Source organism: Procambarus clarkii, chromosome 92 (assembly GCF_040958095.1).
Source record: "Procambarus clarkii isolate CNS0578487 chromosome 92, FALCON_Pclarkii_2.0, whole genome shotgun sequence".
NCBI classification, from domain to species: domain Eukaryota; kingdom Metazoa; phylum Arthropoda; class Malacostraca; order Decapoda; family Cambaridae; genus Procambarus; species Procambarus clarkii.
Window position 1 is genome coordinate 1,733,138 of NC_091241.1, and position 26,988 is coordinate 1,760,125.

Consider the following 26,988-nt stretch of genomic DNA (forward strand, 5'->3'; position numbering starts at 1 on the left):
TGTTGAACATGACATAGGCATGTAGGGAAGACATAGGCGCGCATTTTAAAACCAGTCCCCAAAAAATCGGATAAAATCCTGATTTTTGGCTATTATTTTAGTGGACGACGCAGCATTGTGTCATCCCCGAGACTACCGACAGTAAACTGATGACGCAGCATTGCGTCATGCCCGGACGAAAGTGTTAAACTACTTAAAACTTACATGATGTGCTGTAAAGAAAAGATTGGATAGTTTAAACCAAGACTGCATGCTGGATGATAATACATTCATTATATTTATTTAGGCATTGCTCATCAGAGTAGCAGAATTGTTGAGAATCTTTGTATTTCTGGGGATAAAGATCACCATTAATGTATAAATGTTCTAAATAAGATACTGAAATTTATATCTAAAAGCATTAGAAATAAAACATTAAATGTTTAGTAATGGTAATATCTTCTCACAGACATAATAACAGATAAAACCCACACTTGTTTGCTGGTGTAAATTCCTTACATAAATTTCAGTCTTTCACACTCTTCTGAGTGTGCGATTAGGACGAGACTTGCATCTCAATGTCTAATCTTGATTAGATGTCAAGATGCAAGTCTCATCCTAATCAAACACTCAGAACTTGACAAAGCACTCGGGAAAACTTGGTGTAAATTCCTTACAGAAATGAAAAAAATATACAAGGGTGAGTTTTTATCTTACATCTAATGTTACTGGGGGTTTGTATGAAGTCAATTACTGAGGGAAGTACAAGTTTTTATTTTAGGAAATGCTGTAGAATTTGTTAGTATAAAATGTGTTGGCAAGTGTTGATAAAGATTCTTATTACGTAAATAAAAAAAAAAATGGTTCAAGCACAGATATTCAATCTCTTCCAGGGAAAGGGGCAGCCTATAGTCAATGTATCAAAGATGAACAAGACGTTATTCCCCACGCAGATTAGGAGGCATCTGCACAGTGCCCAATAACAGACATGCTGATGACAACAAAGCTTTCTTGAAAGATGCCTGGGTGTGTAGATAGTTGTGCATTTTACCAAACAGTCTGTAGTGTCCTGATGCTGTCTCACCATATAGACTGCCTCTAGCTTGACCAAACTGTCATAGGGCAAGATGGCATTGGGAAACTACAATCTATATGGCCAAGCTGAAAGCAATCCATATGGTGAGAGCATCAGTACAATGCCTCCGGCTTGGCTACACAGACTGTACTGTATAGTGAGATAGTGTCAGGACAATGCAGTCACAATGTCCTGACACTTGGCCATGCAGGCTGTATGACCAAGCTGGAGACCATCCATATGGCAAGCTAGTTTTGTAACATTACAGACCATAGGGCAAAGCTGGAGGCAGTCCAGATAAGCCAGATAGTGTCAGGACACTGAGGCTATATGGTGAGAAAACGGCAGGACACTGCAGTCTGTATAGCCAATTTGGAAGCCGTTTGTATGGGGAAAATGGTGGCTGGACACCATGGGCCATCTGATAAAACTAGAGGCAGTATATATAGCAAGATGGCATTGAGACAGTGATGTAAGGAAGGGCTCCTTTTTGGAAAAGGGTGTTAGTATTGATAACTCGACTGTTATCAATACTAACACTAAGGTTTGTAAAGGAACATTTGGCATCCCCATCAGTGCAGTGGCTAGTCCTGCACATACGCAGTGCATTGTCACAGTGCAAGTATGTTCCTCTCTAAAAGAATATAAACACCAGTTCAATGAAAGAAAATATATCGTCTCAAGTACATTCAGTGATTGAAAATGTGTACAAATGCGTACAAAGGAAACCAGTTTGGAACTCTCTGAAACAAATAAATTTGTGATACGATTTGAAAGATTATAGGAACACTGGTGGTTAGACAGAAGTGCCAATAATTCGTTCACTTGGCTGATGGTGGCAAAGACTGACTGACTGACAGCAAGGGACACTCAGCGGTTTTTAGCAATATGGTAAGTGCAGGGTGGTGCTATTGTTATAGTTGGGCAAAGGTTATCTCGTGCCCTCACATGGTATCAAGGCATTAAGACACCAAGATAAAATATTATCACCATTTTAATAGTTCACAATAGGTATTACTTGGAATAGGGTTACTTTTAATACTATAGGAATAATACATTACAATCCTCTCACAAATTCCAGGAATCTTAACAGACAAGGTTCTTATTGGTTAAACAAATAACACAGAAAATGACTGGTAGAACACACATGTGCTCAACAATACCCACTCTGGGATGGATCCACCACTAAATACCAACCGTCCACTGGGACATGTACATAATTTAAATATATCTATATACTACACTTAACTATATAACAATAACACACCAAAATTGACATTACTGCACTTACCGCATTGTTGAAAACCGCCGAGCATCCCATGACGTCAGTTGGTCCTCTCTACCACCACCAGCCAAGTGAACGAATCATTGGTGCACTTCTGTCTAACCACCAGCATTCCTATAATATTCTTTCAGATTGTATCCCAAATTTTTCTTTCTTTCATCGAGTTCCAAACTGGTTTCCTACTGTTAACCAATTTGTACACATTTTCAACCACTGAATGTACTTGGGACTATATTTTCCTTCATTGGACTGATGTTTATATTTTTAGAGGGCCACATGCTCACACTGTAACAATGCACTGCATATGTGCAGGACTAGCCACTGCACTAATGAGAATTCCAAATGTTCCCTCACAAACCAACACAGTTGAGTTAGTATTAATAACACATTCTTCCAAAAGGGACCCCTTCCTTACACTGAGGGCAACTGTCTGGAAGAGGAAGAGTGGGCTGTGATTGACATTGTGCACTCGAAAAGTCATGGCAGGGCTGTCGTCGTGCATTTTGTATCCTCTCACAGTGCTGGTGGAGGCTTCTGTTGTAGAGACAGCAATTGCAGCTAGAGAAAGAAGTCATGCATAATGTCGTTTCCAATTTGGCTGGGCCCACATCTGGTATCATGAGAGCTTGGGGACTGCATGGAGGCAGAAGTTTTGGAGAGCCTGCAAGAACAACTGCATTAAATGACTGAACAGGCATGAATATTAAAGCAGCTCACTGTTACATTCACATATACAAGTTTAACCCTTGCACAGTGCATGCCATTTTATGTGGACCACCAGTCAGCCATCTGTATCCATAAAATATTGAGTGTCCAAAGTAGGCAGTCAGGTGCATGCAGCTAACCTCGCTTCACTTCCACACATGAATCCTAGAGGGAGGTGGGGGAGAGGGAAGGCAAGTATCATAGACCAGTCAAGTCAGCCCAAGTGCCATGCTTTAAGAAATACTGCACCAGCATCAATAGTAGCCCTCTTGCCATTTTCATAGCCTGAAGTTAAATTGGTGGTGTTTTCTCATGGAGTTTATGCTTATTTCTATTTACCTGCTTATTTTCACAGTCTACTTGAAAACAAGTAACATGAATTTATTTAGGTTACAGTATTACATTTTCTGACAGGAAAAAGGGGGGGAGGAGGGCGGGAGAAAGGGAAGCAAGTACATGCAAATTATCAAAGAAGGACGCAAAGCGGGAAAGACTATGTAGCACCATCAAATGTGCAGGATATTCAAAAGGCACTAAATATCACTAAGGATGAAAATACTAGAACAAAAGTGCATAAGGGGAACAATATCAAAGATATCTGATTTACCAAGGATTCTATCGAGGGATCTTACCTTGCAATGAGTTCAGGGTTCAGCGTCCCCGCGGCCTGGTCGAGGGTGCCTCCCTCGACCCGAGGGACAGGCGACGACCAGGGTACAGTCAGGAATCAAGACACGTGCACATCCTGAAAGTCAGGACATTCAACAAGACTGCACAAATGTAAGAAGGACAATGCAGTTTGGACAATAAGGAGCAGGGCAGCACTCTATCAAGTGCCCATGAGTTAACACTTTGGCGTACCCCGCGCGCCACCTCTCAACTGTGCGATATCGGGACCCAGGGTGTCACGGGAGCGCGCGTAAATTCTGAAAAGTGTATACTCTTCAACTTTGTCACCTTAATTCTCGTCCTACAAGATTAAATTTTGTATCATTGTGTTCGCAATAGAATTCTCTACAGCACTAAATGCATATAAACTCCAAAAGCCCGGCTAATTACCCGCAGCAAACAGAGAAAGTGCGAACGAGTTACCCAGGAGCACGCAAACGCGATAAAATGTTTTCACTATTTTCACTCTGGTCACCTCAATTTTCGTCCTAGGTCTTTCATTTTGGTCTCAATGGGTTCGCAATAAAATTCTCTAGAGGAACATTAGCATATAAAATAAAAAACCTGGTCACGCTCCAACCGCCGACGAGTTGAAGACGGGCCATGCGTTAGCCGCAAGTGAGCGCTCGGACACCTTCCAGCTACACTCCCAATTCCCGCCTTTTTCAAGCCTTTCTTTCACAATTTTCTTCTTGGAAGGGCCTTGTTCATGATCACTATCCATCGTGGAGTAAGCGTAGATAGTTTCTAAAGCCGCAGTAAGAAATAGAGCCACGGAAAATAGCCAAAATGTTCACACGTTTGAGATGCAAGGGGAGGCAACATTGGTCACAACAGTGGAGCGAAAACAATGAGCCCACGGCGTGTGCCAAGCCGCCCGAGGGCACGAGGCTCAACAAAGAAAATGGGAAGACATCGGCGCGCATTTTAAAACCAGTCCCCCAAAAATCTGATAAAAACCTGATTTTTGGCGATTATTTAAAGTGGGTGACGCAATGCTGCGTCATGCCCGGGCGAAAGTGTTAAACATGTATGGCAAACGCATAACCTTGCCAGAGCCGTTTCCCCACCACCGGTTACGGTAGTAGGAGGAAGGCTATGGGGACACGCTGCCGATGAATTGTTTGATGAGATTGATGAACCTAATATTGACGACTCCGACATAGATCAAGATTACACACAGCCTGAGGATGTTGATACCACGGACAGTGAGAATGAACACGAGGGTGCCACAAGGATGAGGAGGCCTACAGACTCGCCAGTGCCTACTCCTCCACATTCGATACCACTTCGTGCCCAACCACACAGTTCATGTGTTACTTTGCAAGACTGATGTTTTGGTTGAAGAGTCTGAGGAAGATGAATCACTCTGGTTTTAGCGATTTAGAATTGGAATAGTTTTACCACGCCTGTTGTTGGTGGCAGTGGTGTTGCCAAGTTTTGTCACATCGGCATCGTGTGACCCAGCCAAGCACCACTGCATGGCAACAATGAGGAACAAAGCCCCTCATCTTCAAGTATTTTTCCCTCATCGTCCCTTCCTGCCCCTACTGTTGCTAGACCTGCTTCACCTCCTAGTAACTGATTCGTCACTGTTGCAGCTGTTGCCTCTTGGAAGACAGCAGGTGTATTTGTGTGGAGTGATGGCAGAAGTTTCTGGAACAAAATCTTCCCCTTGACTGCCTTCTGCTTAAAATGTTGGGATTACAGGCCTTTTTCCTGATAATGGTGATTAAATGTATGAAATGGACCTCTTCACTGCATATTTTGATAAGCCACTCATGGGACATTGTTCATGAAATGAATAAATACATGACTGATTTCATTGGCGAGTAGTAGTCAGATTTTTCATGATTACGGCGTTGGAAAGATACAACTGTAGGTAAAATGCGTGTTTTTGGCACTGTGTATGTTGATGAAACATTGCTCCAATAATGGTTTATTACGTGTTTGACAATGCCCAGGCTGTTCCAACACCATCGTTCGGGAAATATATACATGTCTCGAGACAGATTTTTGATAAATGGGCGTCTTCATTTTGAAAGTACTAAAGATGAGACAGGATGATAGGCTTTGGAGGGTGCGGCACTAAATGGCCTTATTGGAAAGTTCAAAGATTTCTACGAACCAGGTCAGAAGCTTGTGATTGATGAATCCCTTGAGCTTTTCAAAAAATGTGCTGCCTTCAAGTAAATTCCCTCCAAATACCACAGATTTAGGTTTAGAATTCTTTGTATTCTGATGTAGGAATAGTGTTACACATGAAAATGTATTTGGGTACAAATTTAGACATTCCTGGTAATGACAAAACATGGCTTCTCGGGTAGTGTGGTGAAGTCACTGCTTGCACCATATCTAAACAAGGGCCACATTATACACAACTATTATACCAGTCCCTTGCCAATTAGGTTCTTGCTTGAAAATAGAACAGGAGTGTGAGGCACAGTAAAGGCAAAACAACGGAAAAATCCTGTGTTGGACACTGCTATGCAGGTAGGCAATTGAGAGCCAAGAAATAACTGGTGGTAATAACATACTGGAGTGAACGATATGGAAGAAAATACAGAATAGAACCAGTGAAGAGCAGGGGTGCTATAGGCACAGAGAACACTGTATAAACATCAGAGGTCTACAGTTCAACATCCTCTGAGCGAGTATAAGAAATATTGTGGGAACAGCCATGTACATAAAGAGCAAACTAGAATATTTTCTAAAAAGTACCGGACCAATCAGGCTGCGGTGGGTATGTGCGGTCTTGGAGTGGCCTGCAGGCCGCTCCAAGCAACAACCTGGTGGACCAAACTCTCACAAGTCAAGCCTGGCCTGGGCTCGGTCTCCAGGCGTGTAGAAGAACTCCCAGAACCCCATCAAGCAGGTATCAAGCAGATGGAAATGAACATGTTGACCACCATTCACACTGGTACAATGGTGGACAGTGGCAAGGTGAACAGAACAAAAAATAATCTTTAAGCCAAAATGTTATGAATTACAACAAACATGCATTTGGTTGATAAATGTATTACAAAGGTAGGGTAGTAGTGTGTGTACAGAAAACAGTAAAGTGGACCAGGATATATTTCCTCCTTGTTGACGTAACAATGTTGAACAGTCACAATATGTATCATGTGAAAACGGGTAGAAAACCATGATTCCGTACATTTAGTTTTCAAGTTATGAAACAATTAGTAAGAAAGTTTGGCAAAGAAATCTCTGGCATACAAAGACCCATTCATAACCCAGTATTGCACCATGCTCCCACACCCAGGCTCGCTTACAGGGAAGGCTTTCATCTACACCAAATAAAGAAATTACCACCAACTGGAATGCATGCAATAGACCATCATGAGTGCATTGCAAGACCACACGAGGGGCTACAGAAACGAAAGATTGGTTCCAACATGGTGTGAGGGGTGTGCTGTCCCCTTTGTGCTATGTAGACTGTTTCGCACAGTATCACAGTCTCCAGAACTACCAAATGTCCAATACCAATGCAATAACATGTACATAACATGTGAAAATATATGGAATAACAAAAATGGTAAAATATGCCATAGATACTGCAAATAATGCCACAGAAATATTCATGGCAACTCGGGCAGCTTGAATGCCACGCGTAATGCTTACGGGATGCAGCATGCTTGAGCAAGCACCCTAACATCAGCCAAATTCTCTGCTCATTTACATCATTGGCAAGTACAATTAAATTTTTTATCATTTTTCCTGTGCTCAGGCTGTGCCCATAATAGTTTTCAAGATGCTAGTGCTCTCTCGAGTGGAATACTGCTGCACAATGACAGCCTCTTTCAAAGCTGAAGAAATTGCCGACTTGGAGTGTGTAAAACATCTAAACCACTGGGACCGACTAAAAAGCCTAAATTTGTATTCTCTTGAGCGCAGGCGGGAGAGATGCATAATAATCTACACGTGGAAAATATTGGAGGGGCTGGTCCCAAACCTGCACACAGAAATAACACGAGACCAGAAGGCATGGCAGGATGTGCAGAATACCCCCATTGAAAAGCAGAGGTGCAACAGGTACTCCGAGAGAGACCTATCAACATCAGAGGCCCCAGAATGTTCAACACGCTTCCACTACACATCAGGGGCATAACTGGCCGACCCCTCGCAGTGTTCAAGAGAGAACTGGATAAGCACCTCCAAAGGATACCTGATCAACCAGGCTGTGATTCATACGTCAGGCTGCGAGCGTCAAACAGCCTGGTTGACCAGTCCAGCAACGAGGAGGCCTTGTTGATGACTGGGCCGCGGGGACGCTAAGCCCCGGAACAACTCCAAGATAACTCGGGGAATACAATTAAACACTTGGGAAAAAAAATTGGATTTTTTTTCCTTGTGCCTAGCAATGTTGAAGCCCTTAACCCTTATACTGCCCAACACATCATATGACTGAGTACCACGCAAGATTGGAATGGCCAACAGGGTAGGGGGGCCCCCCCCCCCCCATACACTGCCCACGGGCTATAGTAAACAGCCGTCATTTTGAAAAAAATCCAGCTCTGCCACCAAAGAGTGAGAAGCCTCAGTTACCCATGGCGAGCGCACGGCCAAACGCCTTCCGAGCATGCACCACACAATCATTTAAGAGCAAATAACTAGCGAATTATTTTCCGATGGCGAGGAAAGTGATCGATGACTGACATTGATAAGGATTACACACAATGACCAATAATAGTAGCACAGTGAGAATTTGAGATTCAGCCTGCTCCCATTGCGCAGCCTACACGCTCACCAGTGCCACCTTGCCCAGTGTCTACTCCAATTCACGCACGACCACACAGTTTTATTTAGAGTACGAGGATATTTTGGGAGACAAGTCAGAGGACTGAGGCTTTTCTGGTTTTAGTGAAGTGGAATCAGAGCATAGTATTACCACTAGTGCCAGTGGCATTACCAAGCGAGATCTTGTCACGTCGGCAGGGTCTCGCCCAGCCAAGCGCCACCACATGAGGAACCAAGACCCTCACGTTCACGTGATTCTACCTTGTGTTCATGTAGCGCCCGTACTTTACGTGGATGGGCTTTAGCTCCTGGTCCATGATGTGCAAAAATTTCTCTCCCCCGTTCCGTCTCGCAGGACACCAGGTGTACTTTTGTGGAGTGATGGTGACAGTTTTGTTCCTCTAATTCCTGCCTTTGACAATAAAGGTGTTGTGATTACCGACCTTTTTCCCCGATACTGGTGAGGACATGTGTGAAATGGATTATTTTACAGCATTTTATGATGAGCCGCTCATGGAATATATTGTACACCAAACTAACCTTCATGCAGCTCAACTCTTTCCCTTCGAGATGACAATTTTCACGATTACAGCATAGGAAAAACACTACTTTAGGTGAAATTTATGTATTTTTGGCACTGTATGAAATTGTAAAACACGTTCTCAGATTATTGGAGCAAAGATCAGACTATTCCAACACCTTTGTTCAGGAAATATATGTCAAGACAGGTTTCAGAAACTCTTCAGGTGTCTTCATTTTGCAAGTAATGCTATGCGTACTAGTGGCTTTAGGCATTTGATGTACTAGCTCTATTAATCCAACATTGTAATTAATCCTCTATGAATGTACTTTTACCTGAATAAACATTTGATTTGAAGACCAGACAGGATGATAGACTTTGGAGTCGGGAACATTATGAAGCGATTGTAAAGTACAGAGATTTCTACGTACCAGCATGGAAGCTGGCAATTGACGAATCCCTTGTGCTTTTCAAAGGACGTATTAGGTTCAAGCAATATATTCCCTCCAAATGCACCAGATATGGATTTAAATTCTATGTTCTGTGTGACTGAAACAAGAAACGTGTTACACAAGTTAAGAGCGTAGCTCCCATCCTGTAACTACACTTTGGTAATTACAAGATTCTGTATTTTGCTAGCGATGTTGACATTTCCAGTAAAGACCAACATGGTTTCTCAGGTAGTGTGGTGAAGTCACTGATGGCACCATGGATGAACAAGTGCCACATTTTGTACATGTATAACTACTATAAAAGTCCCTTGCTAACTAGGTTCTTGACTGAAAATAGAACTAGAATGTGGAGCACAGTAAAGCCAAGAAGGGAAATGCCAGTGTTTGACAGTCTAAGTTGGTGACTGCCAGCTAAGAAAAAGTGATCAAATACTCTCAGTTAGGTGGAAAGACGAGAAGTGAACTTGCTGACAACCGTTCACGATGGTACAAGAGTGAACCGAGCAACGAAACAACCAGTATACAAGCCAGATTGTGTTCTTTACTATATCAACATGCATTTGGTTGATAAATGTGACATGATGGTGGGGGCTGTCTAGTGTTAGGGAAGTGGATGAAAAAAAAAGTTTCCATCTTGACGTAAGAATGCTGAACATTACAATATGTAGCTGGTGAAAAAAAAAAAAAAAAGGACGTAAACCAACTTTTCATTAGTTTGGTTTTACACTTTTGACACAGTTACCAACAGTTTGGCAAAAATTCCTGGCATACAATGACCCATTATGAACCCAGTATTGCACCATGCTGCTACACAGGCTCACTTACACGGAGGCCTTTCAAGCACAAACATTTGCCACCAGCAGGGAAGCGTGCAATAGGCCAATATGATTTTTTTTTTAATGTTCTACAAACTATGCCCTCCCCTATGTACAATTAAATTTTTCTCTTGGTTAGGGAACAAATTAACAGGTTAAGAAAAAAATTTGTGCGCTTGTGGGTGACAGGCCAAATAACCCAGAGCAGCTTAAGGCCCTTAGCAGCACAAGGGTTAAGGAAATGCCAATATGGCTGGGAACCCAGCAAAACTACCATCTTAAACCTGCTGGAGATAAACAGCCAATGTTGAATTTCAATTACCACAGTATGGACTTAAAATGACTAGTTATGAGGGCACTGCAAGTAAACTACAACAACAAAGGAGGATTGACAGCGAGAAAGCTGTTGAGCATTAAAAATAGCATAAAGTTCTGCCGTGAAGATGCTGGTTTCCAGAGGCAGGCAACACAGGTGTGGTCAGGAAAAAACAACAGTAGCCTACACCATCTGTAGACTTGGACCCGTAGGTGAAGACGGAAATGGAGTATTCAAGGAAAAGGCATTTCAGAACAGTAGGAAGGTGAAACCTCTTTCGGTACGGTTCTCTCTCCTACTAGATTCTTTCGGTTTGTTACCAATGTCTCATTCCATCCTTGACCCCCCCCCCCCCACCCCTTCCCTACATTTTGTAAAAACCTTTATCTATATGACTTTGAATTGAGCTGCGTTTACCATACCATGTTTTTTTTTTTAATTTCATTTAACTTCTTACTTTTCAGTGATGGGAATATCACGCCATTTGTGAACGCATCAAACGAGGGAGTGGGGAATGGTGGGGATGGAGGAAGAGGAGAATGGTTGGGAGGACGGGTAGGGTTGCTGTGACTTGGCAACGTGCATGTGTGGCTGGGTACAGCTAGTATAAAAATAAATATTGGACTAGTTTAGATTCAGAAAAGGTAAATATTTGGAAATGATTAGGCCAGAATATAGATGCACAAAATGTCAAAGTGGAAGGAGGGAAAATTTAGGTCATTCGCAGAGAGTTCATAATGATGACAATTTCCCCCAACTCACCTGGGTTGTGAAAATGGGGATTGGGGAGGGGCAAGGGTGCCTCTCTTTATCCTGTGTTCTCAGCATTTCTGGGTCATGCTTTTGTTCCATACCCTCATGTGTAAAATGGGGAAGATTTCACTTCAGATATTTAGAGTAACTTATTGAAAACCATTTGTTAATATTAATCATGCCATATTTAGACATTGAAAACTTTTATTAATGGAATTAAAAATTAATTTTAATTTTCAGGATGTGAGCCCAGTTTTTTCCTCAGGGGCTGGGGAATACTTAGCCAAGAAATATGACGTTCCTCTTCTGGCATGTCTACCACTGGACCCTAAATTAGCAGCTGCTCAGGACGGATACAATATTCAGAGACTCGATTCCGACTCTCCTGTTGTTGCAATATTAAGAAAAGTTATGGCAAAACTTTCAGATTTTAAATGTAATGTGGCCAATTGAATACATGATACTTTATAACCATTTATTTCCAATCCCTTAAGAATTTTAACAATTTTGATAATCCCCTTCTAATTTTTTTTTTATTTTTTTTTTTAATTGAAAATGGTAGCTATACCCAAGACTACAATTAAAATAAAGATATTTCCTAAAAAAATATTTCCCAAAAATTACCCAGCAAAGTTTCAATTACTAGAATTTACGTACAATTTTCTTATAGAAGGGGAAGCGACATTAAAATGTTAAATTTTAAATAAATACAATAGCTCTACAATTTAAACTATGCTAAAACATCACATCATATTGATGTACGAAATTTATGTACAGTAATGTTGCATCTGTCAACATTACAAATAAATATCTGGTATCCAAAATGCATATTAAGCATGTTAACTTTAATATTAGTGTTGGTTAAGAAAATACTTGGACAAAAATGGCAATTGCTTTAGAACTTTCTCGTTAGGTAGATACTAGAAAAATCAAAGTCCATCATTCAATTTCATAAGGAATATTAGTAAATATGGTGATAAATCTCTTCAATAGGGGTACCCTTGACCCAGTGGGATATAAGGTGATATGCTATAGCTCCTGGCGGGGGAATAAGCAATTCTTCGCAGGTTTTACCACGGAGCCTCAAGTAAGGATTAGAGGTTATTCTTTCTACAGCTCCACTTATTTCATCTCTAGAAAACCATCGTGCCTCTTCTAGTTCTCTCTCATCTATGGTCAACTGAAAAGAAAAGTTATGTCTCGTTACAAAATAACTTATTAAAGTATATATCATTGTTACCTCGAGTCCAAGGATCAATGTCCTCGCAGTTCATTCTCCGGCTGCAACCCGTCCTCTACTAGTTTATTACATCCAGCGGTCGACCCCACAGACGCATTCATAAATTTACATGCTGTTCATTCAAAATGGGAATTCTCTCAAATATAAATTACAATATATTAGCATATTGTGCATATACAGTATAGGCATAGGTTAGGTGTATGTTCTGTTGGCGATTATTTGTATTTCCAATACATGGGTGAAGCATTTACACCGTTGTGGTTTGAACAAAATTCATCGGTGAACCACTTGTTCCGGAAGTGTTCGAACGAAATCAGTCTAGAGTCATGTGTAGACCGTTTTTCCATTCATAAACAGGGGGTTTGGTGGGTGCATGGAATCTCTTGGGTCTTTGGAGGACGGGCTGCTGGATGGGTCTCGGTTGACCGATGCCACTGAATGCAGTTCAACTCAAACACGAGTCTAGTTGATCAGGTACCTACTTATGTAGTCGCCTATTTAATGATATGTTGGGTAGTTATGCCACATTTAGAGATTTAGCAACTGCATTAGAAATAATGTTTCAGGAATTCCATGTACTACAAATGACAGCCATTTCCCATAAACTGGTTAAAAAGCAGTCATGCTCTAAACAGCCTGGTAGACAGCTTGGCCAGAAGCAACACCCGTGATCTGCCTCAACTGGCAGCCTTACAACATAACAGCCAGCAGCATCACTTCTTGTCAGCCTTGGTCTTACCAGGTGTGACTAGCCTATTGCCATCAGCACCAAGACAGCTGTGGCTTACAGCTTTCCTCGTCACGATGCTGTCTTATCATACGACGACTACCGTTGCTGTGAACAATTCACAATATTGTACATAGTTACCATATTGGGTTTGCGTTATCTAAACCAGTCGTAACATTACCGAGTGTCTGAAAGCTTCTGGTCCTTTATACTCAAATTATTAAAGACTTTCCAGGTTTAAATTCAAATTCCATTTCTGTCTGCACTCAAGTTAGTACAACATGAAATTTTAAGTAGTCCCAACACAGTAATTTAAGGTTTCATTGAATGGATTTGGGCCATAAAATCCGAATTTTCCAGGTCAACACCAGTTTATTTTATGGGGCTCTTTATGTGCAAAAATATTTTACTCTAATACTATTAAAAAACTCACTGCTGCATAACGGCACCATGTTTGAAAGGTTCTAGTTTTCCAGCCTGTCATTTTTGTCTTTCAGTGCCAACAGCCACTGTTCTTTTGTAGTTTTACTACTTTTATATAATTACTTCATGGTTTTCCATAGATTTTTACTTCTATGTGGTTTGATTGCATTTTAAGTGTGGTCCTGGGTTTGATTTAGATTTTCACCATAGTGGGTACCCCCCCCCCTTAACCATTGGGTGGCCCCATTGACAACGATGTAAACAATTTTGAGGTTATCAGTGTTTAGCTTCTACTCAATGTTAGAAGATTTTTAATAGCAATCCATATTTTACCTTGTTGACTCTTGGGTGCCATTAGGGGATTAAATGTGCATCTTTCCTACTTTACCAGTTATTCCCTTCATTCACACCGTGACCATGGCATAATCGCACACAATGCCACACTATTGCAAGTGTGTGTATTACAGCAACATTTTGCTTATCTTCAATTGCATCCAAGGCCAACTCACAGTGGTCTAACAGCAAGAGAAAGGAGCATCCTGGTTTAAACCCACGTTGGTCCCGATAAAGTAGTATCCCACCAAGTTCAACATTTGTCAGACTAAATTTTAACATTTAAAACCTTCGTCTGTAGGCAATAAAAATAGTATAGCCATTTCTTTGCTCAATGTTCCATCACCTTTAAGTTTCAAGTATTGTTATCACTTTCTCCTTTTAACATTATCCCCCACATCTGAATGGTTACAGGCAAAACTAGGTTCTGGTCATTGAAACGGGTTAATTACCACTAGAAACTAGTACCATCAATTGCTCTTATCCTCACTAAATTCTGCACTACATAACGTATTCGACAACATCTAAATCACACCTGCCAAATCTGTCACGTTTTGGTCCAGGATGGACCGAAACATTCGCTTCTCCAGCTTCAGAGAAGTGGTTTGGTCATTATTATATTGCATGCCTATATACAGTACTCTAATTGCTTGTAAACACATTCTACACATTGTGTAAAACAAAATGGCAAATAAACTATACAAGACCATAAATCTAACCTCTTGTTTTTCTGCAGTAGCAAAACATCCAGCCATCAAAGATCCTGGGAAGGGCCAGTGCTGGGATGCAACATATCGTACAGAAGACACTTCTATCCCTACTTCTTCTGCTACTTCTCTATGCACAGTCTGTTCCAAGTTTTCACCTGCAAAAGCACCCATTCATTAATTCACATGAAAATAAATGAGGAAAGGTTTCAAGATACTAATCTGCAATCAAGGGGATGAAGGCCAAATTCCTTCACAAAGAATTACTAGATCGATTTCTCACATTCGAGGGTAGGAAACGGTGAAAGAAAGTGCTAAATGGAACTGCACAGTATAGGAGAATGTCAAAGATATTACAAATTAAATGCATTTCAAATTACATGGGTGGGACATCACAAGCGACCATTCCTTTTACTATGAACAGGGTGGTCGTCCAAGTTCAAGAAGCGCAGCAAGTAGGCTGGTGTAATGAATTGAGAAGTATTGAACATTTTGGGGCGGGCATGACTGGCATCGAGGGGATTGTAGCAGCGGCATATGGTTGTAATTTTGGGAATTTTGTTTGTTTGCTTGTACGCTATAGTTATGGTGGAATGCAGTTATGCCAACTTTAGTAGCAAATTGTATTTGGGGTGGTAGTTATGGTTTGTAGCAGTTGTGGAAAGGTTGGTTGTTCTGCATGCTGTGATTGAAGCGTTTGTAGCTGTAATCGTAGTTGCAGTATTGGCTGTGGTAATAATGATTACCGAATTTTGTGGCATTTGGTTATGGTTCTAGTTTCCATAGCAGTGGTTCTGGTCGTATGCATGCTGATTTTGTACATACACGTTTGTATTGCTAGTGAAGTAGTGATTGTATTTGGATACAATTAAGGGAGGAGGAAATATTGAGGCAATATCAATTACTTGTTGACATGCAGGGGTGAGACAAGTTGTGATAATTTACAGTCTATGGAATGGTTATAAGACATACTGGTACATATACCAGATCTGAATTGATTATACCATTCTTTACCACAAAACTTTCTAGGGTATTGTTTGCAATAGAGACTACTGGGAGCATCTAGCTTTCGGATACATGCTTTTTTTCCTTTATGTGAAGATGACAACCATTGGACTGACCGACTAGTGACCAAATCTGTGTCCTCTTGAGCGCAGGCGAGAGAGAAATTTACACGTGGAAAATAGTAGAGGGGCTGGACCCAAACCTGCACAAATAACACCACACGAGACCAGATGGCATGGCAGGATGTGCAGAATACCCCCTATCTATGCTTAGGTTGAAAAAGCATAGGAGCAATAGGTACAAGAGAACCAACATCAGAGGCCCGAGACTGTTCAACACTGCCACTACAGTACAAATAAGGCGCATAACTGGCCGACACCTCACAGTGTTCAAGAGAATGATAAACGCCGCCAAAGGATACTCGTCAACCAGGCTGCAACTTGTACATTAGGCTGCGAGCAGCCACGTCCAACAGCCTGGTTGACCAGTCCAGCAATGAGGCCTGGTCAATGACCGGGCCACAAGGATGCTAATCCCCAAAACCAACAAGGTAACCACAAAGTAACCATGTCTGGCACACCACTGAATCTGCAGGGTGGCCATACTAGGAGCCATGGACGTTTAACACAAGCAAATGAATGATTAACAATTTCACATTGTCTATAAATATAAGATTTAGGCTTAAAGATGCAAGTAGTGCATGATTAAATATAATGGTGCATATATTTATACATGGCTGTACACGTGTATATTTTAAGTTTTACATAATGATGAACCCCAACTTTGACATAAGTATAACCTGTTAAACAAAACTATTTGAAAGCAAGAAAATGAAAATCTACCAAGTTGTTCCCATGCGGCACCTCACTTCTACAATGCAATCAAACTTTGAAATGGTATCTTAACATTTAGTATAGTGCGTGTTGCTATTGTGTGCAACAGATGGCGCCGTTTAAAAAAAAATTTACCCATCACATGTGTGGCATCCAAATAATAGGTATATAGTAACTTGCATATTCGAATGTAACTTGTCAATTTCAAAGCAATTGGTGAAAAACTTAAGATTACAGCACGTGTTGCTCTTACGTCCAATAGATGTCGCCGTTTAAAAAAAAAAAAAAACATGTTTTTCCCATCATTGACATGACATCTACATGGTATGTATATAAAAACCTGCTCTGATGCAAATAGAACGTTGTGAAAATTTCAAAGCAATCGGTGAAGAACTTTTGGAGATTAGCGCTTTTGAACAAACATTCCTTTTTACTTTTAGATTACCTATGCCTATATATACGCAATATGCTAAAGTCAGGTGTTTAGGTTCTTTTGGCAATTTTTTGTAGTACGTGGGTGAAGCATTTATAAAATTGTGGTTCAAGAAAGATTAGTCAGTGAAGCACTTGTCCGGAAGTGTTCAGACAAAATCAGTTGCGAGTCGTGCATAAACCGTTTTCATTTATGAACAGGGGTTTGGCGGGTGCATGGAATCTCTTGGGGGTCTTTGTTTGGAGGACGGGCTGCAGAGTGGTAGTGAGCCAAGTGAGGTTGTGGTGCAGGCAAAAACCATGGGTAGTTTCAAAGCATATGAAGAGTACTGGGAAGACTGGCTACCGAGCGTAGCTCATCCTGCAACTACACTGGGCAATTATCGCAGCAAGAGTTCATTTGTCCACGACTAAACTTCTGCAATTTTGATATATTTGCCACATTTCTGTAATTCAGGCGACAGACTGCAGTCCCCAAGCTAGGTATTTGGGGGCTGGGTATGCAAGATCAAAGCAGTATCCTAATTTCATTAATCGATCTTTAAACTGCCGAGGATTTGTCTCTTGGCAACTTTTATACAAGGACAACTACATTCAGGATCTATTTATTTTGATTATCCACATATACACAATGTGCAGTTCAGTTCACGACTTCAAGTGCAAATTCAGCAGAACATGAAGCATAAAAGCACCAGGTACAATAGCTCTGAAGCAGCTCCAGAGAGATTGACGCATGTTTCCACAGACCAGGTTAGCTTTGCACTCATCTCTGCCAATCCCCGTCTCATCCTGCTTTTCAAACTTGGCTCACCAAACAAGTCTTAAACTTGTTCCTTCCATCCTCTTTCCTTCAGATACTCTCATCTACACAGCCATACGAGCTTTCTAGCTCGACACCACTATCACACCCTAGATACAAGGCCAATTTTATTTATGGGAAAAAGTTCAGGGAAATGGCCCCAACAAATATGCATAACAAGAGAAATATTAACTTACCAACATCAGAAAAACCTGCAATACATGAATACATTCCCCTTGGAGTACGAGGCTGTCTTACAAGGACGATATTTTGATGGGCAGAGTCTGTAATGAGGACGATGCCTACAGGTACGGCACTTGGATAGTTAGTCATACTGCAGTTTCTGCATTTGCGTGAGTGGCCTGAGTGCGAAAGAAAAATTGGTTTAATTTTTTTTTGTTATACCAGAATTTCAAATACAGTTCTGTATAATCATTATCATAAGACACATTCAGAAGTCATTCAATGCAGAGTGAATAAATTAAGCAGTTTAAATGTAAAATTTAAGTTTCATTTATCCGCATTTGCAAGTTCAGTATGTTTGTCTTAGGAGTGTGTGAAGTACATTTCCCACATGTACCCATGAGGGGTAGCATCCCAGTAATTGCATGCACAGAGATGAAACTGGCAGGAGTCAGGTGTGAGCGAGGTGTCTCAGGCATTTTCCTCCTTGTTTTCACTTATTTTAGAATGGACTGTACAGTTGTGATTTCAGTGTGTACTGTATGATTAATTTTGTCAAGTGATAAATGTCATCCTTGTTATACAAGGTTTCCCCATTATATAAGGTCAGACTTCTAGACTTTACCACTGTTAGGCTCAGGCTCAGCTACAAGTACCTCTGGAGTTTGTAACATCTGCTGATGTAGATTTGACCAAATGTAAACCGTTATCTTTAGACGATTTCAGGGCTTAGCGTCCCCGCGCCCGGTCCTTAACCAGGCCTTTGTTACACCTCCGAGGAAGCAGCCCGTAGCAGCTGTAACTCCCAGGTACCAATTTACTGCTAGGCAACAGGGTGAAAAACATTTTGCCCATTTGTCTCCGCCTCCACCAGGGGATCGAACCCGGAACCTCAGGACTACTAATCCAAAGCACTGTCCACCCAGCTGTTAGGTGCCCTCGAGTGCAGAAAAAAAATATTTAATCAATTTATAATTAATGGCAAATATAATGACAATGTCAGCAGAACTAATTGCATACTTTGCTTCATTATATAATGGAATGTCAAAAAATTGCAGAATTCTGAGAACACCATTAATGGAGTCCAAGAAATGTGCAAGTACTTCATTCATAATACTGTCAGGAATCTTAGTAAAGTATCCAAAATTTGCATACTGTAGGTGCAGCTGGCACAAGATTAAAGCTGCCACCAGTTGGGTGGGGTGTGGAGCAAGACTAGTAACCGTGACCCACCATAGATGTAAAGTGCCTTGTACAGTGACTCGCGAGCTTCTTGTCGAATTGCTATATATATATACTGTATCAATCTTTTTATATGTGTAAATTATTGGACGTGTATGTACACTTAATTTTTAACTAGCTTAAAATTGTCACTTAGCTAAATGAATGAGCTTCAGTTCCTGAACCCATTATGCACCACTAACCCTTTCCACCACTGCCAATGGAATGGGTATGAGGTGTATAATTGTCCGAAATTTCTGACCCCTAAACTACTAACGCCCAATACTAGTTAAAATCTTGTCAATTTACACTAGTAACTTATCAATTTCCTGTTAGGAAAAGTCTAGAAGTCCCTCAAAATGTATAGGACGATTGCGTCAAGTCAGTATCGAAGCAACGCTATTATTATTCTTATATTAATATTTCCAATCTACTATTTTCTCCTTTCTCAGAAAACCTTATTTTAGAATGGAATTAACTTAGAATTAATGTAATCTTCCATGCGAGGTAAATTACCGCAGTTGTGAATACCATCCCACTGCCAGTGAGAGAGTCACACCACAAGTTTAGCACATCAAATGTGCTTTAAACCCCCACTAACTTCTAGTCCAGCATTAGGAATAATAAAAACTGCTGGATTTAGATTCAATCAAGGCATAAAAATAATGCCCAACTCTTCTAGTTAATGAACGGGTAAAAGTTAGTAGCATGACTTATTGTGATGCACACCTCAATAGGAGGAGGAAGATGGCACTTTTGCAAAAGATCTGAGAGGAGCAAGTCTAACGAGGGAAGCAAAATTAGTAGTGATGGATATCCAAGTCACCCGTGGTTCTATAACATTCCAACACTACTGCAACCTTCAGATTACAAAACACATGGTATCCAGTCTTACTCATTGATGCATGGCCATATAATCAGGCATTCTAGTGACCAATCAGGTATACCACATTAAAAACCCAAATCTCCATGTTGAGCACATGTATAACTATGGAATATTTGCTACCGACAAGAGATTAGCCGTGAGGATACTTGCTTTAGTGTTTACGGTGTAAACTTTTCGCAGGAGGCGGCGATCAATGGAGACCTTGGGGCTACCTTCTATGGCAACACGTGACTTTAGTGTCAGCTATGGGATGCTTGCCTTGCCCGACCCTTCTGATGTTCAGCAGATAATTCATGTTGAAACCTAATCTGCTAAGCTTACACTAGTTTCAGTTAGTGACTAACCCTATAATTTCTTTGAAACATAACTAACGTTATAACTACTATTGAATGAATCCCCCCCCCCCCTTATGATGTGTGTTCACGGTATTATCTAGCAGAAGTCTAATACAGTCCATTTTATATAATCATTAATATTTACCTGCTGGTAAATTCCCCACAATGATAAAGAAAAATTTTAAGTTGTTGTATTACACAACCCCGTGTGTTACCGAGAGACATCCATACTGTTGGTCTGTTCAAGTCCCAAGAATGCAAACCGTGAAAGTCCAGGTTACCTCGTGTTTGATGTGTATCTATAACGGTACATTAAACTTGAAATGCAGAACAAAATTTAATTAACATACATGACCAAACCACATATCAGAAGTAACATTTCAGTCCATCCTGAACTATCAAGTCATGTGTTAGCCCTTTATAATGGTCCAGGACAAACCGAAACGTCATTATTTCCTCTGAAGTGTGGTTCGGTCGTATCTTCAGTCCTATTATTGCGACTCGTCTGCATTAACATGTGCGGTCAGTTGGAAGGCTATTTTTGTGGCTGCATTTATCTTTAAATAATTGCCCCTCCTAACAATGCGAAACGTCTACAAATTGTCGTTAAAATGGTTACTGTGCAACGTGCGAGACTATTTTAAAATGTTGCAAGAAACTATCACTAACCTGCAGCACTTCTTTCTGTTAGAGCACCACACTTTCCACAAAAAGCACTGTTTCTATTCCATAAGTGTAGAGAATTTGCACGAGAGAGCGTGTGAGCATCTCTCCAGCAGACCATGAAGAGAGCAACCCGTAAGTCAGTAAATGTGGCACCCGTTGCACTTTGTAGCTCATCTTTGGTCGTTCTTGGTAATGCTCCCACCTGTGGAATACCAATTTAGTTTTATTCACCCTAGACCTTTTGTAAATGTATCAAATTGCCCTGCAAGATTATTTAACATTTCAATTTTTATAGTATCTTAACTTTTCTAGTAATTACTGTAGAAATCTAGCAATTTTATCCTAACAATGTAACGTACAGTATACAGTACTTAAATTTGTAAAAAGACGATTCTGACTATAAATCATGCTTAGCTCCATCCACTCACATGGTGCAAATTCTGTAGTGTCATTTTTTTTGTTTTGAGGGGGGGGGGGGTGGAACTTTAGAATGATTACACTTAAAGTTTTTTATAAGTGTCTGAGGAGGAAATCTTAAAGCATTTGTTGTGCCACTTAGAAGCAAAAGAAAAATTGCAAGCCATTAATAATGAAGTTGAAGGTACTTACTACAAAATCTATTTAATATTTAAGTAAAATCAATCTAGTATGAAATTTTTTATTTTACCATACAATAGAACAATCATTTGGGAACATTTACATTTAAAAACTTAAAAACCTACAACCCAAATAGCTCTACAAACACTAGATTTATTTTAGGAGAAGCCAGTTTAATTATATCACTACACATTCATTGACATAATTTATACTTTTTTACCATGATGCCCTACCTGTTGGGATAGGTAGTCATGGTACCATAATCATTTTCCAAGATACAATATTAATTCCCATTCTCCAGGATAGGAAACATGTGTATGGATACTTAAAAGGTTTGTATCAAGGCCTTCCCCACAGGTTGAACTACTGATACTCTCCAAGCAGCCCATCATAAACAAAGGTCCAAGTCCTTTCCGTGCACCCACCAAATCCTGTTTATGAATGAAACAGTTTCACACACTACATTCGAAGACTTTTCTAACTAGTGCTTCACTGACAATTTGTGTCAGAACCACAATGCTGTAAATGCTTCACCTATGTACTACAAATAAATAAGCGCCACCAGAACATAAACACGTAAGCGATACTTAAATACGCACAGTATTACAATACAACTATTTATATTTGAGAAGATCCACTTTTTAATGAACAGCACGTTAAAATCAATGAATGCATTTTTGGGGTCAACCGCTGAATGGAATGAACTTTTTCCATGCAAAGGAAGTCTTCGAAACCTCTTTACGATTGCTTTGAAACTTTGACGTTTCATTCAAATAGCCACGTCTTTTCATATACCTACTACATAGATGCCACCAGTGACAGGTAAAAAAAAAAAAAAAGTGTTTTTGAAAAACAGCGCCATCTGTTGCACATAATAGCAACATACACGCTATACCAAGTGTTACAAATTCCATTTCAATGTTTCCGATTGCATTGATATTGTATTTTCATAGATGGAGCGATTGTTTTTTATCAAATTTTGTGGTGTGTTGGAATTGAGCTGTGTTGTTTACCATACCGTTCATTTTGCAAGTACAAGTATATATGTCACACCTGTGACAGGTAAAACTGCTTTTCTTGAAAAACGGCACCATCTGTTGCATGCAAGAGCAATACACGTACTATACTAAGTATGTTACAATTCCATTTCAATGTTTGATTGCATTGATAAATTAAATTCAGATTTATTTATTTTCATTTTGATTTAATTATTGTGTGAATTGTGTTGGAATTGAGCCGTGTTTACCATACCGTTCATTTCGTGAATATAGTTTATATGTTTTCATATTTTCCTTTCATTTATGTTTCTTATATTTCAGGTGATTGGAACATCAGACCCTTTGGGAAGGCATCGGACAGGGGAGTGGGGAGGACAAAGGGACAAGGGAAGGGGTAATGGTGGGGAAGGAAGGGAGAGTGGAGAATGGTGGGTTGGACAAAGGGACAGGGGCATGGTGGGAAGGAAGAGGGGATGGTGGAGTGGGGAGTGGTTGGGAGGCAGATGGATGAGGGGAAATGGTGGGGGGAGGACTGTGGGACAGGGAAGGTTGCCGAGCCACAGCAACGCGTGGCCGGGTACTGCTAGTTATACATAAAAATAATATCAGTTAGGTGTAGATTAGGTTAAGACATTTAGGTTCTGTTGGCAATTATTTGTATTTGAAGTTCAAAGGTGAAGCATTAATAGAATTTTTCAAACGGGAAGCGAGCGAAGCACTTGTGTCGGAAGTGTTCGGACGTCATCAGCTGTGCGGCGTGTGTAAGCTACTTTTCATTCATAAACACGGGGTTTGTTGGCTGGATTAACAAGCTTTGATCTTTGTATGCGAGGATCGGCTGCCAGTAGCAGGCAAAATTTGTATCAAGGCCTACCTGACTAAATCCAAAAACCAATGAAGAGTAAAAACAAAATCCTGGTAAAGATTGAGAGCAAACTGTCAGTGGCTCAAAAGCACTGCCCAAAAATACCAGAATAACTGCAGAGAACATAGGTCACTTAAGCATGTAAAAACCAAAAGCTGCAGCAAGCCCCCCCCCCCCTCCCTCCCCAGAAGAGGAAGAGACCCAAGCGAGAAGAGAAAGGCCAAACAAGTTGTCACCTGTGAAACACTGACATTTCCATGCTAGAAGCAGAGGGATTGGGAGGGAAGGGGGGGTAAGAGAAGTGGAAGTCAGGCTTACCACACTAAGAGAGACGGCAGAGGAAGAGTGCCAGAATCATGGTTGAGGGGGGGGGGGGACGATATCTAGTTCTGGGTCCCCCGAAAACAAGACGACCAACTCCAGGATACCCAATTAGGCATAGAGCCGTGAACACTGAAGGTGGGCAAACTTAACCTGTAAGGTACCAGCTCCCTAATAAACCTTCACCTCACTTCAAAGAGAAGAGGCATCACATGTGGGAGGGGGAACAGAGCCCACAGGACTCTGGTCACCACAAGTGTCAACACAACAGGCATCTTGTCAGAGGCAGAAAGAATTAATCGCCACCCCATGGCAGGCAAATAACAGCTCAAATGGCAAGAACAGGCTCAGAGGGTATCCCTAGTAGTATCAACAGAATCTAAAGGCCACACCAAAACCAGCAGAGGATTACCAGAGCCCAAAAGACTGACCAAGCAGGACACCCAGGCACTGAAGATGCTTGCCTGGAGTGATACAAGGAGACCAGACTAGTTAATGCAGCTGTGAAGGACGATGATGGTGTGCAGTGTAAATCAAGTGTGCAAACCCTACAGTGTGCCCCAACCACCTAAATTCCCCCCTCCCCCCAATCAAGGGGCTAGCTTTTATATGGTAATATAAAATAATACATTTATGATTGAGAAAATTAACATGCCATTTATTCAAAATGGTAAAGTTTAAGAGTGTCTTTGGGGTCAACCGCTGGATGGAATGGACTGTCTGAGGACGGGTTGGGTTAACAACTAACCCTACAAAGGACAATCGATGGTGTCCACAATCTGACTGAACTGGTTCAATGGGCTGTGAGACTAAACTCCAGGCCCCCACCCTACTGGCAGGGACTGGTGCTAATGAGCTTGTGCAAGGGTCAAGAGAATTGCTCATTTATACACATTGTTTGGAGAGTTTGCTTGGCAGTTTTGAGGCTAAAGTCTTTGAACCCTGCAGTTGTCCGAGTTAGTTCACCGAGTTTCTGGATGCTTCTTTGTGGGATAGCACCCGTTCTCTCTGCCTCCAAAGGGGCCAGCTTCTGGCTCTGGTCCCCAGTAGGGAAACGACTTCATATCTGAAGTGATCTAGTAGTTGGGAGCCATCTTCACAAGATGGCTTCAGGAAGCCATAAGCAGCTCCCCAGAATAAGTCCAACCATTCTACCCCACCTGGGAATCTAAGACAATCTAATTCAGTCTAGAATGAAACCATCTGTAACCATTCTTTCTATACACATGAACAAAACCACTGTAGTACAGTTATAATTCATGCGGGTGGGGGGGGTGACACCTTGTCCACTTCCAATGGCAGCACATGTTAGGAGCAAGAATGTTACGCAATAGTTTCCCTTTACCACAGCAATCACTGATCACTTACAATACATCAAGCAATACATAGTTGAACATTGATAAAATTAGAAAGATATATATAGATAATATAGAATTCAAGAAACTTTACCTGCACACTGTACCTTGCTGTCCCATCCATGGCTACGTCCACTAGAACACTAGAGTCATCAGCGTGGGGATAATACCGAGTCACCTCTGAAATTATTTATCATCTTGTATAAAGTGGCAACATGACAAGATCGTGTAAACTTTACAATCCTAATGAAGCCACAAAAAATTAATCCCAATACAAAAAACTAGAGTACATGTAGCATTGTACAGAATTAAAGCCATGCGTTAAAAATTGGTTTAATCAAAGGGAGACATTTGAAGTACACTCAAGATACTTTATGAAAGATAAACAAGAACTACTTTTCATTATATTTTTGCCAAGAAAAATCCTAAGTCTTCCATTTCTCAATCCTGCTTGCTACTCTAGTAATTATCAAAAGGCTTTTTATTCAAATTAAGAGTAGATATCCTAGATGCTTTAGTGCCAGATAAATTTGATCATTGGTGCCAAACAGTTTATTCTTCTACCCAATAAGTTAGGTCAATCCTGCCCTGACTACAAGTCAAATCAGAGGACCGAGCTCAACTGGACTACATTACTTATCCCCCAAAGTATAGAACACTGTTTGCCTAGTTTAATCCTCCATGAGGCAGTCCAATTTGAGCTTTTTTATACCTGCTCAACCCAGTAAATGAACAGCAGCAGCCTAAGCAAAACATGCCAAAGACCTACTTTGAGCAAACCTAGTAGCAAGATATTTGTGTGGAAGACTATCGGTTTGCTCCACCACAAGTTTGCTTTGTGGCCACAAAGCAAAAAGACTGTTGGTGACCAACTTTTTTTAGAACAGTCGTGATATCCTGAGAGAGCTCATGGACTGTCGAGATATTGCACCATCCATGTCAGAATCCCAATCCTGATTATAGGAAATAAATTGTCAGAATTTAGGACAAGCTTCATAGCATGTTTACCCAACAGCACTGGTGGAATCTACACCGAGTTTTGAAAAAAGCATCCAATCTAAGCTAGTCAAACTAGCCATGTGAAAGTGCTAGAGGAATTACAGGCAAACTTTTTAAAGCATCTTATCAGGAGTGGGAGCAGGTTCCACTGGTACCTCCACCTTCCCTGTTCTCGCAGCCATGCCAAGGTGATGCAGACTTTAGATATTCAGCATAAAGGGATTATTGAATACTTGCTTGATAACTTTCATCATAACCTGCATCACTAGTAATTCACTGAAGGTATTTGACTAAGATTTTGTAAAATGACACTTAGGCAGAACTTTTTATAAAGTATCTTCTGAAAATATGTCTAATGGGATTGCCTAATTGATTTTAGGATGTGATAAATATAATTGCATTATTCCTTAAGTGACTGTTCAAATTCATAGGCCCCATATTGAATTTTGGGGAGTAGAACTGATACCCCAGTTTTTCCTCCTGTTACTGCACAACTATCGGAGATGGTATTCATTATTGTCACAAACTCATTTATTATAACTTTTATTAAGGGGCTATTAGGTACGATTTTCAAAATGGTTTGATTTCAAGCTTTTTTGGCGAGTTGTATATGAAAAGGGTTTCATCTGGTTCAAGTCTCGGCATCATAGCATAAATAAGGGCAAAAAATATTGAATTGTCAAATTTTCCAAAATGGTCAAAAACCAATTATCAAACGTGTGTCAAATGAAATCTTGTCTATGAATAAGCTATC

At 40.7% G+C, this 26,988-nt stretch overlaps 2 protein-coding genes and 1 long non-coding RNA gene across 6 annotated transcripts in view; 1 reads left to right on the forward strand and 2 right to left on the reverse strand.

The window, feature by feature from the left end:
• The window catches only part of LOC123775192 (cytosolic Fe-S cluster assembly factor NUBP2 homolog), a 30,194-nt gene extending 18,414 nt beyond the window's left edge, over positions 1 to 11,780 (forward strand). For all 4 annotated transcript variants that reach the window (XM_069319107.1, XM_069319109.1, XM_045770163.2 and 1 more), the window contains exon 9: positions 11,550 to 11,780. In XM_069319107.1, coding sequence (XP_069175208.1) covers positions 11,550 to 11,762 — 213 coding nt within the window. In that variant the 3' untranslated portion in view covers positions 11,763 to 11,780. The remainder of the gene's footprint in view (positions 1 to 11,549) is intronic.
• LOC138349831 (uncharacterized) lies at positions 64 to 10,860 on the reverse strand. The gene is made up of 2 exons (XR_011225987.1): positions 3,677 to 10,860; positions 64 to 3,000 (listed from the first exon to the last, which is right to left on the reverse strand). It is a non-coding gene; the product is annotated as an uncharacterized lncRNA (long non-coding RNA).
• A 54-nt stretch (positions 11,781 to 11,834) lies between the features above and the next one.
• On the reverse strand, positions 11,835 to 25,425 carry LOC138359686 (NAD(P)H pyrophosphatase NUDT13, mitochondrial-like). The gene is made up of 5 exons (XM_069319114.1): positions 25,330 to 25,425; positions 21,103 to 21,301; positions 18,006 to 18,170; positions 14,752 to 14,897; positions 11,835 to 12,489 (listed from the first exon to the last, which is right to left on the reverse strand). The coding sequence occupies exons 1-5, from the start codon at positions 25,357 to 25,359 to the stop codon at positions 12,271 to 12,273; spliced, it is 759 nt and encodes a 252-aa protein (XP_069175215.1). The 5' UTR covers positions 25,360 to 25,425; the 3' UTR covers positions 11,835 to 12,270.
• Positions 25,426 to 26,988: the final 1,563 nt, after the last annotated feature.

What these genes read in the sequence shown, in the direction of transcription:
- LOC138359686 (XM_069319114.1), bottom strand. Translation starts at nt 25,359, where the DNA reads ATGGATGGGACAGCAAGGTACAGTGTGCAG. An exon ending in TGCAGGTTTTTCTGATGTTG is followed by an intron (nt 14,898 to 18,005) that starts GTAAGTTAATAT and finishes GTGCTTTTGCAG; the next exon opens with GTGAAAACTTGGAACAGACT. An exon ending in CTACTGCAGAAAAACAAGAG is followed by an intron (nt 12,490 to 14,751) that starts GTTAGATTTATG and finishes TTTTCTTTTCAG; the next exon opens with TTGACCATAGATGAGAGAGA.